Genomic DNA, 17,144 nt, shown 5'->3' on the forward strand with positions numbered 1-17,144 from the left:
GACCGTTCAAATGTGGTTGGCTTTTTAGCGTCATCTGCTACTTTCTGTGTGTAGGCTACTGACCTTGTCAGGGTTATAGGAATCGCTGTCGTTGCCCTCCTCTGTGTGCTCCTCCTCCTCAGGGCCCGCTGGGCTTTCTGTTTCACAGAGGTTAGAGGTCAGGGGTCAGAGAGGTAAGAGGTCAGGGGTCAGAGTTTACCCCAAAAAGACCACGCAGCAAACTATTTGTTTGACAACAAAATAAGCTTTTTGCCAATTTAGAAAGGATGGAACTGGGATGTCTCCAGACTCTGCACTACAACTCAATTGGGAATGGAGTAAACAAAGACTGCTCACTCACCAAAATAAACTGGTATACAATAATAAATGAAACTGACAGACAGAAGTTATATGTAAGTTTTTAAGTAAAATATATTAGAGTAGGAATCGTGGTTAATTCCTAGTAGTTCTCCTCAGCCCACACTGACCCAGTCAGTATGAGAAGGTGAGTTTAACTCACTTGCACCCAGATAGACACACTGTCAATCTGATGCATCAGTATTAGCATGGCAAGATCATCATCGGAGACAATAAGGACTTGGGTGACATAACATGGTGTGAGAGGCCTGAGATGGGCCCACTATCCATATATGCTGATGAGAAGTTCACTCAGGTACATCCATATGCAGATGTATATGGCACTAATAACAACACTATTGTGCCACTATCTATCCAGACATACATGTGCCAACTGCATGAAGCATTGGGGCCTTCGTCCATTGTTCAGGTAGAGAGATGTCCACACTAGCATACCACTTAGAATGCATTCTCAAAACATTGCTTCACACTAAGTAGTATGCTAGTGTGGATATTGGAACAGACTGGGACTATGTTCCAACGCCCACTCCACACTAGCATTCCATGCTAAGTAGTGGATGCTAGTGTGGATATTAGAGCCCTGTTGTGGGTGTCTTACCGTCGGCCTCGGCTGCCTCCCTGGCCTCTCTCTCCAGCCTCTGGCGGAGGAGCTCCTGCTGCTGAGCCAGGTACTGCTTTATAAAGCTGTTTTGGCTCATCTCCTCCCCAATCTAAACACACATGGGATATAGGCACAACATTAGAAACCAGGAAGGGAAAGGCTATCTGTGTAATTTAATGATACAGGACTCACCCCAATCTAAAAATATAGAAGACAGACACAACCTTAAATGTAACGATACAGGTAGAAATACTGTATGTTCTAATCAATTTGAGGGTAAAAACAAAATACATCTCTGGTCAAACGCACAGATGACTGAAAATGTAAAATCAGGTAACTCCCACCTAGTGTTGACTCTCCAATCAGTAGCGTTTTGCTTGGGCTCTTACCTGGGAGTTGGGCTGGAGCCCAATATGGGGAGTGGAGGTCCTCTGAAGATTCTCCAACATTAGAGCCTAAAACAGAGAGCAAAATACTGGTTGAAACACACACCACAATGCTGTTGTATTTTCACAAAATTGTAGGTGAGTAAGAGCTATTTGTCATTCTCCTCAGCACACACTGATCCAGTCAGTATGAGAAGGTGAGGCTAACTCACTTGCACCCAGAGAGACACCGTCAGTCTGGTGCATCAGTATTAGCATGGCGGGATCATCATCGGAGAGTAGCAATACTGCACTAAACATTTAAATTGTAGCAAAACTAACCAAATTATTCCAAGCACAAACATGAAATCAGTCAACAAATAAGGGAGATAAATGTAGCACCATAGACAGGACAACAACCTGTTGTTCCTATGCCAACTCCAGCTGGAGTTGTTTCTGTGCAGCTGCAAGTGATGCCCAACACGTCATCATCGTGGTCGGAAGCAGGGTCTCAAAACACTCGTTCTCTCTGTCCTGTCCTCTGCATGGATATTATCTTCTAATGAACAAACCCGTTTTTATTCCATATAAATAGGGAACGTAGAAGCGAAAGGGATCGGTCGATGTCAGTTACATAGGAGGGGCAAAGCTGCACGGCGATGCGTAAATCAAATTCGACTCGGGTCATTGAATTTATAGTGCCAGCAAACCTTTAGTTTGCATTCAATTGGAAATTCGGGAGAAGAATAGGCCATTTTCACACACAGGAAATTGTAATAACACAAGCAAAGGAAACTGCATGGCAGATTAAAAAACCCGTCGTTATATTTGTGTGATTGCTGAGCATTGTGTGCAATTAAGTTATTACGCCACTTATGGGGCAATTACAATGCAATTGGAGATTGCCTCATTCTGATGGTGGGTACATTAATATGTAGCACTAGTTTGCAGGAAAGCGATTTGTTTTTCAGCTATGGCCGTGTTTAGGAACATTTAATTTAGGCAAATAGTTCATTGAAGAGGAAAAGAAAAGCAATTTCACGTTAATTATCTCCTAAACATGCTTGTCTTGCTAAGCGAACTATGTAACTGGTGAGTTACTATAAAAGGCGCATATGGGCAGGCGCGTACCCAATCACCCTGCCCCCTCCTCTCACAGAGCGCCGGCCCGAGGACAGCGGCTCAAAAATACAGTAGAGGGACTAGTACCGCTAGTTAGCTCGCTAGCATAAACACACACTCCAATTGGGCCTTCAGTTCGGGCCGTGCAACACATCTCAACTTTGAAGAGTGTTGTACCACACTAGACAGTTTTAAATTTGCTTCGACATCTTTAAACACACGGATGCATAATTCGCTAGACTTGAAATCCTCCGCACGGGTATGAGTGCCAAATATTATGCATTCCCCCGAACTACCGACACACGGCCTATAATCCCACTCTATAGCCTCCTGCTGAACTTGACCAGCTTGTTGATAGAAGCAAAAACCTGAGCCAAGCTTACCCCTTTCAGTCGCTTAATGAGTGTATTTTTCGCCCCGCTTTTAGGGAGGCATCGTTGCTCCAAAGCGGCTTTCAAGTCTGCCACACGGAGCGATTGTAGAGGTTTACCATTCAGCGTAACATCTTCATCCGCCATTTTGCTTTCCTGTCACTCGCTCTGTCGACTCGCTCGAGCTCCAACAGGCGTCGCTACGTCCTCCGAATCCCCGCCAACGTCACGATTCGGAAATCTCCGGAGGGGGTGGAGCGAGATCGCTTTCCTACTGTAGTTACCAGCCAATACTGCACTAGCCTTGTTAACGCTTCAAAAAATATTTTGAATTACTTCCCATTATTTAAACTTACTTATCCATGTGAGTGTCATTGACGCCCTTTCCAGAACCAGACAGTGCACAATATGTCAGAAAAAAATGACTAAAAATACATGTAACAACAAAGTGAACTTAAAATACCTTTTTAAAAATACAGACATATATTCATCAGAAATAATCCACAGCAAGAGAGAACAATCAATGTAATTGTACAAATGTATTTGTGCATTTTGAGGGGAACATAGTCAGGCATCATTGTAGTGTTCAACTTTCATGAAGTGTAGACTGGATAGATCCATACAGCCTTTTTTTATAGCCATGGAGCCAATACCAACAAATTCACTTTAGTGTAAAAACTTTCAAAAATATATTCTGGTACAAAAAAAAAAAGGCAAAAAAAACCCTATTATATCTCAAACTCTAACTGCTCTTCTCCACTTGTTCTTTTGAACCATTATTGTAGTAAAATGTAATTCACTGTGTGAAGTGAAACCATTCCTGTTAAATACGTGCATATAAGAAATAAAGCAACTTAAAGCCAAGCAGATCATAAAGCAAATACAAAATTATCAATAAATACAATTATTATTATGATGATTATTTTCTATTGTCAGGCCATGGATGTGGTGTACGCTGTGCAGGCAGGCATTCTGTAGTAATACTGCTACCTTCCACTAGGAAGAGCTCAAAGGCAAAACACTAGAGCTTGGTGAAAGTTCTTCATACTTTTTTTGGCACTGATGCATCTTTGTTCATTTTATCCTCCTATCACCAACACTGCTGCATAGACTTTGAGACAGCAATACTAGTGAGGGTGTGGGTGGTAGCATTGAGTTTGAAGGGGCAATTAGTGCCTTTCAACAACACGAAAGCCTAGAAGCCTGCTCCCCAATCCTAAATTAACCACTATCCCTTACCCCCTTATGCACTTATTAGGATCTGAGAGGATTGGATAGGAGTAGCCCAAGAACGAATATGGCCAAAATAGTACCTAGAGCTGTGTGGGAAAGCCAGGGTGTGTGACGAAAGGTGAAATGATTGTGGGAAATCGAGAGAAAAGGAGAGAGGGGGGGACAAGCGAGTGAATGGAAAGCGAGACAGGTGGAGACAAGTAAAAGTTTGCAGACAGGTTTTCCACTTGGTGGCCTAACCGTAGGAACGAACATGACCGACTAAGCGCTCTACTGCTCCACCATTATCCCTTTCACAAGAGTAGTACACCCCTCAGGTTCTCTTTCAATCGTTCCATCTATCATATCTCAATCCTGTTTAAAACACTCACATTCTCCTCTTTTCACTTCCTGTCTTCCAGACTGCAAGGTAGGACACTGCAGGGGCTAAAAGAGTGGTCTGGTCCCACATCTGATTTAGACATCTTTTAAACTCCTATAGTTTACATCCTATAGTAAAAAAAAATTTAAGTGTTGTTTTATTACATTTGATTCTCAAATGCAACACCAAGCCCAGGCGGAAACACACAGTAAAGCTGCCACGGTGTTTACATACAGACCCACCACCTGCACCTTCATCAAGTTATCCCTGCTCTCCTCCATAGCACTAACAAACAACAGCAGGATGTGAGGCTCGATTTATATTTTTGGAGAGGGGGATGGAGGGTTACCTACAATAAATAAGGATGCAAAGATAAAAGAAAAGAAACGGTTATTTCAATGTAAGAGAAAATAATGGCAACCGAACAGAAATAGTCTGACTCCAATAATACAGTGGCCCACAAGGGACACTGAATGTCACGAACAGGGTTCAAACAAAAACAGCGTTCATCAATCATCAGGACACACAAGATGAAAAGTGTGCTTGGCACCAAAAGCACAGAAGTGACTAGGTATTAAAAGAATCAAAAGCCAACCAACACACACATACAAGAACACACACACAAAATCTAACTAGGTGGCAATATGAGCCACAGATCAGTTCTTCTGGACTGAAATTCAATGTTTCAACCTCACTTCAAACGTCAAACTGTTCAATTTGAAAGAGAACACATTGTAACAACAACTAAGGCATTTCAAAGTAGAGAGAAAATGTATTGTAAACATGTTATAAGAAGAGACGTTGAAGAAATATTGTCAAGATATTTCCGCGAGGCGCTGCAGCAGGCCGGAGAAGCCTGCGGCATGCTGGGACAGCTCAGCCACGCAGTCCACCATTTCCTGGGTGGCAGCGACTGATGGGTAGTTCTGGGCTGCCCCCTTCGTTGCCACAACGACAGCCTTCAGGGCCTGACACAGATGCCCACCTGAGGTTGTGATCTAAGGAGAGAGAAAGACAAAAAGAGATTGATTATGGATTCATCATAGGACAATATGCATTTTAATCTTAACTAAAATTCCATAATCTTGTCCCTAATGCCTTAAACCTTGACCTAAATCTCATATGAATTATGTTGCAAGCTGTTCTTTATCTTTGTATGTCATATCAAACCCTACATTTAGAATTAAATGCAACGTCGTGTTCATTAGGCACCAAACGGAAGAAAAATTGAATGATACTGGGAGGGACTACCTTAACTCGTTTTCATTTTCCAGTTTCAAAACATTTTGCTACAGTGTGCCTAATGAAAACAACCCTGTCATGAAATGTGTGCTGACCTTTGCCCTGAGGTCAGGAGAGGTCAGGAGGCGGGAGAGTGTGTCCCCGATAAACACCAGCTTGTGTGCCGTCACGATCAAACTCTTCCCCCGGGAAACGAAGACACGGGGAGGTTGGTTCCCCTGCACGGTGCGGAAGAGCACGTCAATGGAATCGGCCAGACAGGAGAGGTGGGACAGAGACTGGGAAGAATAGAAGGAGAGCAACTCTGAGTCCTCCAGAGAGAGGGAGACGGGCAGAGGAGGGGAGGGGCTCAACTGGATGGAGAGAAAAAGAAAGACAGACAAGAGAGAGTGAGATAGAGCCATCATTGTAAGGGTAAAGAATGAACATTGTCACTCATGGAACTGCCATTTATTGTGTCATGGGCCCCAATTGTCTATTATGTCAAATTCTTAGAATCACAGATGACCTCTTGTTGTGTGCCTATGACACAAGTCGATGCAACCTAAGCCTAGAGATTTAGTGAGCATAAAAATGGCAGAAGGAGAGAACGGTGAGATTTAGGGAGAGATACTGTTAAGGTAAACAAGTTGAGTTGATCCAGGCAGGTTGAAACTGGATAAAGGGGCAGAGAGAGAGCAGGTTTACTGTCAATGTAACCTACAGTTAGGTAGATCAATGTTGACTCACTGGACTGAAGGACAGTCCAAGCCAACGTTCCCTCTAAGCTGAGCGCATTTGCACCCCATTATTTCTATCTCTACTTTTTTCCATCTCTACTTTTTTTACTTGCTATATTGTATTTACTTCGCCACCATGGCCTTTTTATATTTTTATTTATTTATATATATATTTTGTTTGCCTTCACCTCCCTTATCTCACCTCACTTGCTCATATTGTATATAGACTTATTTTTCACTGTATTATTGACTGTATGTTTGTTTTACTCCATGTGTAACTATGTGTTGTTGTATGTGTCGAACTGCTTTGCTTTATCTTGGCCAGGTCGCAATTGTAAATGAGAACGTGTTCTCAATTTGCCTACCTGGTTAAATAAAGGTGAAATAAATAAAAATAAATAAAAATGAGCGGTTGCACGCACCTCCTCCAGGACTGCCGCGCAGAAGAAATGCTAGGCTGAGCAGAGATTGAACTTCACTGAATTCGCCCCATTAGTTGGCATTATATAGATCCATGTTTTTTCTGTGATCGAATCAACATTATTTCAGCCACTTTTCAATGCAACAAACCAAAACAAATCTACCTTTGCAAAATGTTGTCTGATTTTGTTGAAGGCAGAGCTAGAGCTCAACAGGGAAGAATTCTATTGGCGGGGGTAGCCTAAGAGGAAACGTGGCTTACTTGGGATACGTTATCAGAGTTGGTATAGCTACCCGGTTTCGTCACGCATCGCGCCGACAGAAACAAACATCTCTCTGGTAAGAAGAAGGGCGGGGGTGGATGCCTTATGATTAACGAGTCGTGGTGTGATCATAACAACATACAGGAACTCAAGTCCTTTTGTTCACCTGACCTAGAATTCCTTACAATCAAATGCCAACCGCATTAACTACCAAGCGAATTCTCTTCGATTATGATCACAATCATGTATATCCCCCCCAAGCAGACACCTCGACGGCCCCGAAAGAACTTCATTGGACTCCACGTAAACTGGAAACCACATATCCTGCGGCTGCATTTATTGTAGCTGGGGATTTTAAAGCTAATCTGAAAACAAAGCTCCCTAAATTTTATTAACATATCGAATGCGCGACCTGGGCTGACAGCATTCTGGATCATTGCTACTAACTTCCGCAACGCATACAAAGCCCTCCCTCACCCTCCCTTCGGCAAATCTGACCACTGCTCAATTTTGTTGCTCCAAGCCTATAGACAGAAATTAAAATAGGAAACGCCAGTGCTCAGGTCTGTTCAACGTTGGTCCGACCAATCTGATTCAGTGCTTTAAGATTACTTAGATCACATGGACTGGGATATGTTCTGGATAGCCTCAGACAACAACATTGATGTATACATGGATTCGGGGAGTGAGTTTATTAGCAAGTGCATCAGTGATGTTGTACCCACTGTGACTATTAAAACCTTCCCCAACCAGAAACCATGGATTGAGGGCAGCATTCGCACAAAACTGAAAGCGCGAACAACTGCTTTTAATCATGGTAAGGTGACCGGAAACATGACCGAATACAAGCAGTGTAGCTATTCCTTCTGCAAGGCAATCAAACAAGCTAAGCGTCAGTATAGACACAAAGTAGAGTCGCAATTCAACAACTCAGACACGAGGCGTATATGGCAGGGTCTACAGTCAATCACAGACTACAAAAAGAAAACCAGCCCCGTCACGGAAACCGACATCGTAATCCCAGACAAACTAAACAACTTCTTTGCTCGCTTTAAGGACAATACAGTGCCACTGACACGGCCCGCTACCAAAACTTGCGGGCTCTCCTTCACCGCAGCCAACGTGAGTAAAACATTTAAACGTGTTAACCCTCGCAAGGCTGCAGGACCAGACTGCATCCCTAGCCGCGTCGTCAGAGCATGGGCAGACTAGCTGGCTGGTGTGTTTACGGACATATTCAATCAATCCCTATCCCAGTCTGCTGCAACTGGGTCCTAGACTTTCTGACGGGCCGTCCCCAGGTGGTGAGGGTAGGAAACAACATTTCTACCCAGCTGATCCTCAACACTGGGGCCCCACAAGGGTGCGTTCTCAGCCCTCTCCTGTACTCCCTGTTCACCCATGACTGCGTGGCCATGCACGCCTCCAACTCAATCATCAAGTTTTCAGACGACACTACAGTGGTAGGCTTGATTATCAACAACGACGAGACGGCCTACAGGGAGGAGGAGAGGGCCCTCAGAGTGTGGTGTCAGGTAAATAACCTCACACTCAACTTCAACAAAACAAAGGAGATGATTGTGGACTTCAGGAAACAGCTTAGGGAGCACCCCCTATCCACATCGACGGGACAGTAGTGGAGAAGGTGGAAAGTTTTAAGTTCCTCGGCGTACACATCACAGACAAACTGAAATGGTCTACCCACACAGACAGTGTGGTGAAGAAGGCGCAACAGCGCCTCTTCAACCTCAGAAGGCTGAAGAAATTTGGCTTGTCACCAAAAACACTCACAAACTTTTACAGATGGACAATCGAGAGCATCCTGTCGGGCTGTGTCACCGCCTGGTATGGCAACTGCTCTGCCCACAACCGCAAGGCTCTCCAGAGGGTAGTGCGGTCTGCACAACGCATTACCAAGGGCAAACTACCTGCCCTTCAGGACACCTACACCACCCGATGTCACAGGAAGGCCAAAAAGATCATCAAGGACAACAACCACCCGAGCCACTGCCTGTTCACCCCGCTATCATCCAGAAGGCGAGGTCAGTACAAGTGCATCAAAGCTGGGACCGAGAGACTGAAAAACAGCTTCTATCTCAAGGCCATCAGACTGTTAAACAGCCATTGCTAACATTGAGTGGCTGCTGCCAACATACTGACTCAAATCTCTAGCCACTTTAATAATAAAAAAATTGGATGTAATAAATGTATCACTAGTCACTTTAAACAATACCACTTTATATAATGTTTACATACCCTACATGACTCACCTCATATGTATATACTGTACTCTATACCATCTACTGCATCTTGCCTATGCCACACGGCCATCACTCATCCATATATATTTATATGTACATATTCTCATTAATTCCCTTACACTTGTGTGTATAAGGTAGTTGTTGTGAAATTGTTAGAATACTTGTTAGATATTACTGCACGGTCGGAACTAGAGCACAAGCATTTCGCTACACTCGCATTAACATCTGCTAACCATGTGCATGTGACCAATAAAATTTGATTTGAAGAGCGGCCTTTGAAATCACCCGCGAGTGAATGCGCTTTTCAGATCAGAGCGCAGTATACACATTTGTTGACATTCTTTGCTAGTTGGCAAGTCATTAGCCTAGTTACAGATAAGTATAGGTCAGCTTTGGGGAGTTACTGCTTCCTACAAGAGCACAAAACGTATAGGCTACATTTCAAAAAGCCAGTCAGGTAAAAAGCGTGTGTTAAAAAAAAGGGACAGTGTTTTTGCATATTCAAGCCTGGCTTGAAATAAGCCAATAGACAGAGGAGTAGTCTACATTGTCTACTTCTCTGTATGGTAATTATTTATTTTATAAAGTGGTTTCTTGCATCATACAACACAATGCAATTCTTACATCATTCAAGTTCCCGCTCACAAGACCTAGAATTGATCTCAGTGCCCCAAAAAATAAGGGAACATTGGTAGGAGCTCATCAGTAAATACACAAACAGAATCAATGATTCATCTGAGAGCGTAGTGAGTGTACGTGGTGTGAAAGTTAATGTTGTGTGGTGATGGGTGTTAAAATGGAGTGTGTGTGAGAGAATGAGATTGTGTGAGCGCTTGTGTGACAATTGGACAGTACGTGTGGTGTGAGAATGATTGTGTGTTTTACCCTAGGCTCCCTGGTGTGAAGGGTCTGGTTTGACCTATTCTCTGTCCGGGCATCTGAGAGAGGCTCTGGCTTTCCCTGGGGAGGAAAAGAGATAGATACATCACTTTTACACACACAGCTATGGGCCCAAACATCAGATACTGTCTATTAAAACAACTGGATAAACAATCCAGCAAGCGCACTTATTAAATAAAGGTGTCTGCTTAATGAGTAAAACGCAATGGAAAACGCAGACAAGTGCCAGCAAGACTGAAGACTGACCTGCAGTTTCACGTATCCCACACTGTCTCCAAGAGGAAGTGGTGCCGGGGCAGGTGTCAGACCTATTCCTGCGTACTCGTTCCCCATCCCCTCCTCTCCGTCGCTCTGCCCCACAGTGATGGACATGGTCACAGTGGAGGGTTGTGCGGGGGGCAGGGGGAACCCTGGCTGGGGGGTGGGGGGTAAGGGTCTCTCCTGGATCCAGCTACCTTTGCGTGGTCCCATACTGCTCCCTACTGGTTTTACCTCGGCTACGGGCAGGGCGGGTAGGGGTCTTCGGGAGAGGGAGTCCTGGGAAGGGAGGCGGGGCCGCCCCTGGGTCTGAAATAGGATGGTGGAGTCCTCCAGCGCTCGTTGGACCATAGAGAGAAGAGTATCCGACGGAGGGGCGTGGCCACCGGCGGACAAAGCAGGAAGTAGGTCTGAGAGGCGGGCCCAAGCCTGTTGGAGAGGGGGAGGGACCTCGTCAGGTTGACTCGACTTCCAGACGGACAGGATCTCAGCCAGTGAGGTTGCCAGGTCCCTCGAGGAGGCAGGGGCACCCGAGGCAGAGCTAAGCACCGATTGGACAAGGCCCGAAAGCGAGTTCCTCCATTGAACGTCACCAGACCCATTACTGGATACCGATAACCGACGTGTGGAAGACGAAGACGACGTTGACATCGTCGAAGAGGGCAAGACGTCAAGGGTGAGAGCGGGCATGTCATAGACGCCACAGTCCGGCTCGGTGGTGGACCCCGGGTCACTGCCCTCGCCTAGCCCAAGCGGAGCCCTCTTCCCTGAGCCGGGGACAGAGTAGACCTGGCCGTGCTCCGTCCCCACTAGAGGGGCGATGGTGGACATGTCCAGGCCCAGGTGTAGGCCAGGAAGGGTTGGGAGGCTGTAAACGTCCTCCTCCGATTCATCAGTAATAACAGACGTTGGGACGTTGACAGTCTGCTGCTGGGGCTCTGATGATGTGCTAAGTATGATGGTGGGAACATCATAGACCTGAGAGACGGAAGGAGAGAGAGAAAAAGCTCTACCATTACTGTCATTGTTCTTGAAGTCTTTCGAAATCAGTCATTCTAAGGTCATTAGTACTGTTTGTTATAGATGTATATTCTAGGGAGGAGAAAAGAGGAGGAGATTGTATAGCCTGGTTTATACATTCCCACTGCAGTATAAACAGCTGGGTGTGACAGGGAGAAAATAGCAGCAGCACTATTCAGACCAGACAGACTGGATTGCAGCAGACAGCGAAACAGGTGTGACAGAGAGAGGGGGGCTGTGGGAGGAAGGAACAAGTGGAGGAAAGTTGAGAGAGAAAGAGGGGGTTAGAGAGAGAGAGGGGTGGGGGGGAGTGAGGCGGAAAGGGAGAGGCCGAGGGAGGGAAGAACAGGTGAGGGAAAGTTGAGAGCTACGGGGGGGGGCGGGGGGGGGGACACACACACAAATAAATAGAGGGGGAGAGTGAAATACGGAGTGAGAAAGAGGAGACCGATGGTCTCTGTACTGTAGAGGAAGGATTCTGACTGACCTCTGACTCTAGGTCAGTGTGTGGGGGAAGGGAGCGTGGGGTGTTGTAGATGCTGTCATCGTCACACAGCGCTGCTGGGGCTGGCCGCTGCCACCTACTCCTGGGAGGAGTATCATACACCTAGGAGACCAAGCAGACCACAAGACAGCATGTTATAAGAATGTTATACGCTTGTTATAAGCACAAGGTCACAATGTCAGATATATAGTTCACATAAGCTAGGTTTCCATCCAATTGGCGATAGATTTTAATGCGAATATTCAAAAATCCGCATAAAGAAAATATGCGCATTTCCCCACGCAAAATGTACTTTCCCGCTTCAGGTTTCATGTACCGTATAAAAATCGAATGTTCAATGTATTTCCATCGCATTTTCAACTCTACTGATAGTGTTGTGTTACATTAAGTAGCAAAATATTCCTACTCTGGTCTTGGCATGCACTCTCTACCCAACAGCTCACAGATACAGTGCAGGTAGACTGTGCGGGTTGTCTAGTCTACATGATGAGTTAATTATGGACAAGAGAGAGAATATTTGTATTTGTCGATCGGCAGTCAAGCATCGATCATCATGTCACCAGAATAAGACCCTCGATATTTATTGGAAATGAGGATCAAGCTCATCACCGTGCACATTCACCGCCCTGTGAAGTTCATCACTTATTTTATATGTAGCCCAATAAACTTCATGGTTTCCCATAAACTGCATGGTTTCCCGAGTCGTAGTGGGAGGACCACACACCATGTCATCGTCACTCCAAGTTTACTTCGATATGATGGTTATTATATCAATATTTGCACATTAAAAAAAAAGGAGTTTCCACCGCCATTTCTCACATAATTAATTTTACTGAGACAAAAAGATTCCACCATGTCGAACGAACAAATTATCTGTCGGCATTTATCAAGTTAATACCGAAACGCCCTGTTTCCATCACAGCTGTCGTGATTTTTTTCTCTTAAGCGGTATGACTTTACTCGCACTAAAACTGTAGATGGAAACGTGGTTAATGGTTAACTAGGATTGCCGTTTTCCCTGACTACATGACTTGACAGGGAAAAACTCTGGGCCTAATCATGACAAGAGATTGTGGAGAGGAAGAGGGGCAGGAAAGAAAGAGAGCAGGGACATTGAACTTGGAAAGGTCTTCCCTTTCTCTCTTACCTGTTCATCGAGGCTGTCGTCATCAGGATCTGCACACTCTCCGTCCTCGCCTTTCTTATTCTGCCCATTCTGCTTCTTTTCATCCGACGCCATCCTTCCATCTTTGCTCTCTTGGTACTGGGGTACAGGAGTCGACTGGGGGGTGGAGAGGGCAGGCTGAGAGGTGGATACAGGGGTTACGGATTGGGGAAAGTCTTTTCTGGTTACCCCCCTCACTGGAGGGGCTGGAGGAGGGGGCTTACGAGCAAAGTTTGGGGATCCAGGCACCCGGCCTTGTCCCTGTCCTGCTCTGGCCAGCAAGGGGGAACCCCTGAGGGGAGCAGCAGGAGCTAGCTTCCCCCTGGTGATGGGAGGGGTGAAGGGCACTCCACCCTGACCACCGAGGGTCCCTGGGGTTTTGGGGGTCGCCCCTTTCAGCTGAGGTTTGGGGGATCCCTGTGCAAGGACGGGTGGAGTCCTGAGAATCCCTGCTCCCACAGGGGTGGGGGTCTGGTACATCATCTGAGGGGTGTCCTGTGCCAGTTTGGATTGAGGGGTGAGGGGCTTAAGGGGGGCTCCCCCGCCCCCGTTTATCTGTGAAGGGGTGAAGCTCTGAGCCTCCAGGACCCTAGTAGTGATGGGGGTAACCTGGGTCGACACATCCCCCCCGACTAACCCTCCTGTGGGGGTCTGGTAGACCTCCTCGCTGGGCAGGACTGTCCCTCTGGGGACCAGGTAACAGCCGTTAGAGTGGCCTACCGCCGCTACAGTCTCCCTGGGAAACAGGTAAGTGTTGTCCTCTGGCCTCTCTGGAGCTAGACCCACCGCCCGAGGAATCCCACCCGGGGCCAGGTAGACAATCTCTGGTCCAGGGTCTCCAGCCAGACCCCTGTGGTGCTGGGGCCCGAGAGCTGTGGGGGTGGAGGGGGTCTGATAGAGGCTCCCAGCGGAGTCTGTGCCTCTGGACCGGAGGGATGGCGAGCGGGGGCGGCCTGTCACCCCAACGCCCCAATCGGGACAGGGGCGTGTGCCGGAGCTGGAGCGGGAGCGGGGGCGACCCCCTACCTCGGCCTGCCGGAGGACCCCTGGTCTAGAGGCGACAGGCACCGCCCCTGGGCTCTGGTACAGGGCCTCCCCCAGGCCAGGTGGGGTGCGGTAGACCCCATCCACATCCTCCGTGGAGACTGCCGTGCGGGCCAGGGGGCCTGGGGAGAGGTACACAGAGTCCTCGCTGGGTGCGCGGCTGGGGGGTCTGGAGTCAACCCCTGGGGCGGGGGCGGTGTGGAGGAGGCGGAGGCGGTTGGCGGGGGCGATGCCCTGGCGCCCGTGGAGGGAGCAGAGCCACCAGCCAGGACCCCCTCCCTGCTCCTGTTCTAGAACCATCAGGATGTCTCCCTTCCGGAAGGCCAGCTCCTCAGGGCTCTCTGCTGCATTGTCAAACAGGGCCTTCGCCAGCACCGTCTGAGGAGAGCAAAAAAGATATAACCAATTTTTTTTTTTTTTAAATCACTTATTACACAATAATTACTCAGAAATAAAGCGAGATTCACAAACAATCATCACTATCCTAGTTAAAACGTGGTCTGGAAAAACTCTGGGCCCTACTCATAGGGGTACATACAGACTGAAGATAGAAATGCATGCAGAGACAGAGAGATGGCCTGACTTCACACTGGGAGGCACACATCTACATACTGACTGGACATAGACAAATGCATTGACTTGATGCCAAGAAAGAGATTGAGAATAGCTATTTGTATAACAGTCTTAGTGAATAGAAGAGAAAGATGGGGTGGGAGGAGCAAAACAAAACAGTGTGGTGTGAGAGAGAGAGACTCATTCAGAGCACAGTCACATAATGAATAAATACATACTGATATAAGTGCTGAATCACTGCATATTCAGTCACTGCACACATGATTTACTTATAGGGGGAATAGAAAAGAGACAGTGAGAGGAGGGAGGTCAATTATTTAAAAGACAAGAGGAGTAAATGGTAATGAGAAAAGGAAGGGAGGGTGTAGGCAACATCTGTCTCTAGTTTGGGGTTTAATTGCCATCCCTTGGCCCTCCTATCATCTTCTCCTTTTCAAAGCCCTAACCTCCTGGGGATTGGCTATAGAAAGACAAGCTGAGCCCCGAGCTATGTTCAGTCTCAAGGAAACGTTTTCAAACAAAGTGAAACAGTGTCTGATTGTCCAATTTAATTTTTGTTTTAGGTTGCAAAACACATTGCTACAGTTTGCACACCGCCCAATGAAAAGCGCTCTACTCAAACACCAGCTTAAGTGGATGGAAGCCAGGACAATGTTCAATTACTTAAAAACGCATCCTTCATTCATTCCCCTCCCTGAATGATGTAATCACGGATTTGACAGTATTTGATGGGGGAAATGAAAGGTTCACTTCAGCCAAATGTCCTTAAACATGCCCGATCCAGTTACGTCATGATGATTCTCCCAAAGAAGAAAGGATCATGCATTTTTTAAAGTATTCAAACAGTACCCTGGATTGAAACAGCAGTATAGTGCCATGTCACCAGTTGGGCGCCTTTCCATCTGTGCCCGCTTTATCCACCATCTCTCATACAAAAGCGTACACACACACACACACACGATTTCTACTCACTGAGAGGGACATGTTTGCTCTTCCTCAGACAGTGCTCCTGTCAGGATGTTGGGTCAAACAGACTCACAAGCAGACATGGTCCTCCATCTATATCCAAGAGGTGAACTGGTGACTGCTGCAGAGTCCAAACACACGATCCAAGTTGTGTTCGAGGGCAACACCACCAGCCTCCTTCAAGGCTGCAAAGGTTGAGAGATGTCCAGCTTTCTTCGCTCGCCAAAGCCCAATGGGTTCTTCTGTGTTGAGGGCATGATTGAACTGCTCCTTCTTGGCTCAGTGTTGTTGACAGTAACTGTCAAGAAAATTAGAAAAGCCAGTTGGGCTGGATCGTGATGTCATCTTTAGATCACACTCCTGATAACCACTGAAGAAGAATCCTAGCCAGGGGAATATGATGATCAGTTATTGATGTTCTGCAGTGGTATTCTTACTATATCCAATATTGTGGTCACACATCCTAGCTCTAATTTTGATACCCGTACTATAATATCGTGGAGATAAGTAAACTTAATTTACGACATAAAGTCATCTACTCAGAGGTTGTATCAGTGCCAGACATTGGGATCACCCAGTAAAAAGCATAGACCATGGCATAGATATGACTGATGACGTCCAAATTTCTTAACTGAGGTTAACTAGCCCCCTAAAGTTAGCAAGCATCTTACCCTCTAACTGATCAAATGAAAATATACCGCAAAAAGAATGCATTTCCAAGATTTTCCTAGCTAACAATTTGACCAACATTATCCACGTATGTAAAATCGATGGAGGCTAGCTAGCTTGCTACAGTAACGTTAGCTGCTAGCTACAGTAGCTGGCAAAACAAAAGGGGGCATGAAATCCATTCGCAGCGAGCAAACTTCAGTCAGACTTCAAATTACACTCACGTATTGTTTCGTTAGCTAGCGTACCTACCCTTAATGCTCAGAAAATAAAGATATCGAGCATTTCCTTATTTCGGCAGAGGGAATTCGTGGCCAACGAGGTTTTCTTTTCTCTCTCCTCCTGAGAAGGACTACGTAATTGGATACGATCAATAATGTACACAAACCCTTGAATGCAATTGGCCATTGAGAGGCTTTGAAGAAACCAGTCGGCCATGTTGTCACTTCCCATTCGGAGCAGTCCTCCATAGGAATTAATGGAATTCCACAATATTTCAGTGAAATGTTTCAAGAAAAAAATGACATGTAATTTAAGTATTTGTGTCGTTGTAGTGGGGACAGTAACATTAGTACTCTCTAAAAAAATACTTTAAATATATTTTTCATTATTTTATTTGTATGTTTAGCTAACATAATACAATTTAAAAGTATGCATTCAGGTGTCTGTAATATAATAAACGTGTCATAAACGAATGTAGACATAAATAAGTGCATTTATATATATATT

At 45.9% G+C, this 17,144-nt stretch overlaps 2 protein-coding genes and 2 non-coding genes across 8 annotated transcripts in view; all 4 read right to left on the minus strand.

Moving 5' to 3' along the window:
• The window catches only part of LOC129865486 (apoptotic chromatin condensation inducer in the nucleus-like), a 30,713-nt gene extending 27,711 nt beyond the window's left edge, over window positions 1-3,002 (minus strand). For all 3 annotated transcript variants that reach the window (XM_055938328.1, XM_055938327.1, XM_055938326.1), the window contains exons 1-4: window positions 2,829-3,002; window positions 1,348-1,413; window positions 956-1,067; window positions 64-137 (exon numbers count right to left, since the gene is read on the minus strand). In XM_055938328.1, the coding sequence (XP_055794303.1) occupies window positions 64-137; window positions 956-1,067; window positions 1,348-1,413; window positions 2,829-2,963 (387 nt within the window). In that variant the 5' untranslated portion in view covers window positions 2,964-3,002. The remainder of the gene's footprint in view (window positions 1-63; window positions 138-955; window positions 1,068-1,347; window positions 1,414-2,828) is intronic.
• On the minus strand, window positions 448-566 carry LOC129866117 (small nucleolar RNA U6-53/MBII-28). Its single transcript, XR_008761475.1, has one exon. It is a non-coding gene; the product is annotated as a small nucleolar RNA U6-53/MBII-28 (small nucleolar RNA).
• Window positions 1,505-1,621, minus strand: LOC129866119 (small nucleolar RNA U6-53/MBII-28). The gene has a single exon (XR_008761477.1). It is a non-coding gene; the product is annotated as a small nucleolar RNA U6-53/MBII-28 (small nucleolar RNA).
• A 334-nt stretch (window positions 3,003-3,336) lies between the features above and the next one.
• On the minus strand, window positions 3,337-16,803 carry efs (embryonal Fyn-associated substrate). Of its 3 annotated transcripts, none has more exons than XM_055938331.1 (8): window positions 16,668-16,803; window positions 15,753-16,129; window positions 13,146-14,585; window positions 11,981-12,100; window positions 10,462-11,451; window positions 10,201-10,275; window positions 5,748-5,870; window positions 3,337-5,408 (listed from the first exon to the last, which is right to left on the minus strand). In XM_055938331.1, exons 2-8 carry the CDS (start codon window positions 15,762-15,764, stop codon window positions 5,226-5,228), a joined length of 2,943 nt encoding a protein of 980 aa, XP_055794306.1. In that variant the 5' UTR covers window positions 15,765-16,129; window positions 16,668-16,803; the 3' UTR covers window positions 3,337-5,225. The 3 variants fall into 3 exon arrangements, with proteins under 3 accessions (XP_055794306.1, XP_055794305.1, XP_055794304.1); XM_055938330.1 differs by having other exon boundaries at window positions 5,748-6,005; window positions 15,753-16,044; window positions 16,668-16,801; XM_055938329.1 differs by having other exon boundaries at window positions 5,748-6,005; window positions 16,668-16,801.
• Between the last annotated feature and the right edge of the window lie 341 nt (window positions 16,804-17,144).

The sequence above is a fragment of the Salvelinus fontinalis genome, chromosome 11, assembly GCF_029448725.1.
Source record: "Salvelinus fontinalis isolate EN_2023a chromosome 11, ASM2944872v1, whole genome shotgun sequence".
NCBI lineage: Eukaryota > Metazoa > Chordata > Actinopteri > Salmoniformes > Salmonidae > Salvelinus > Salvelinus fontinalis.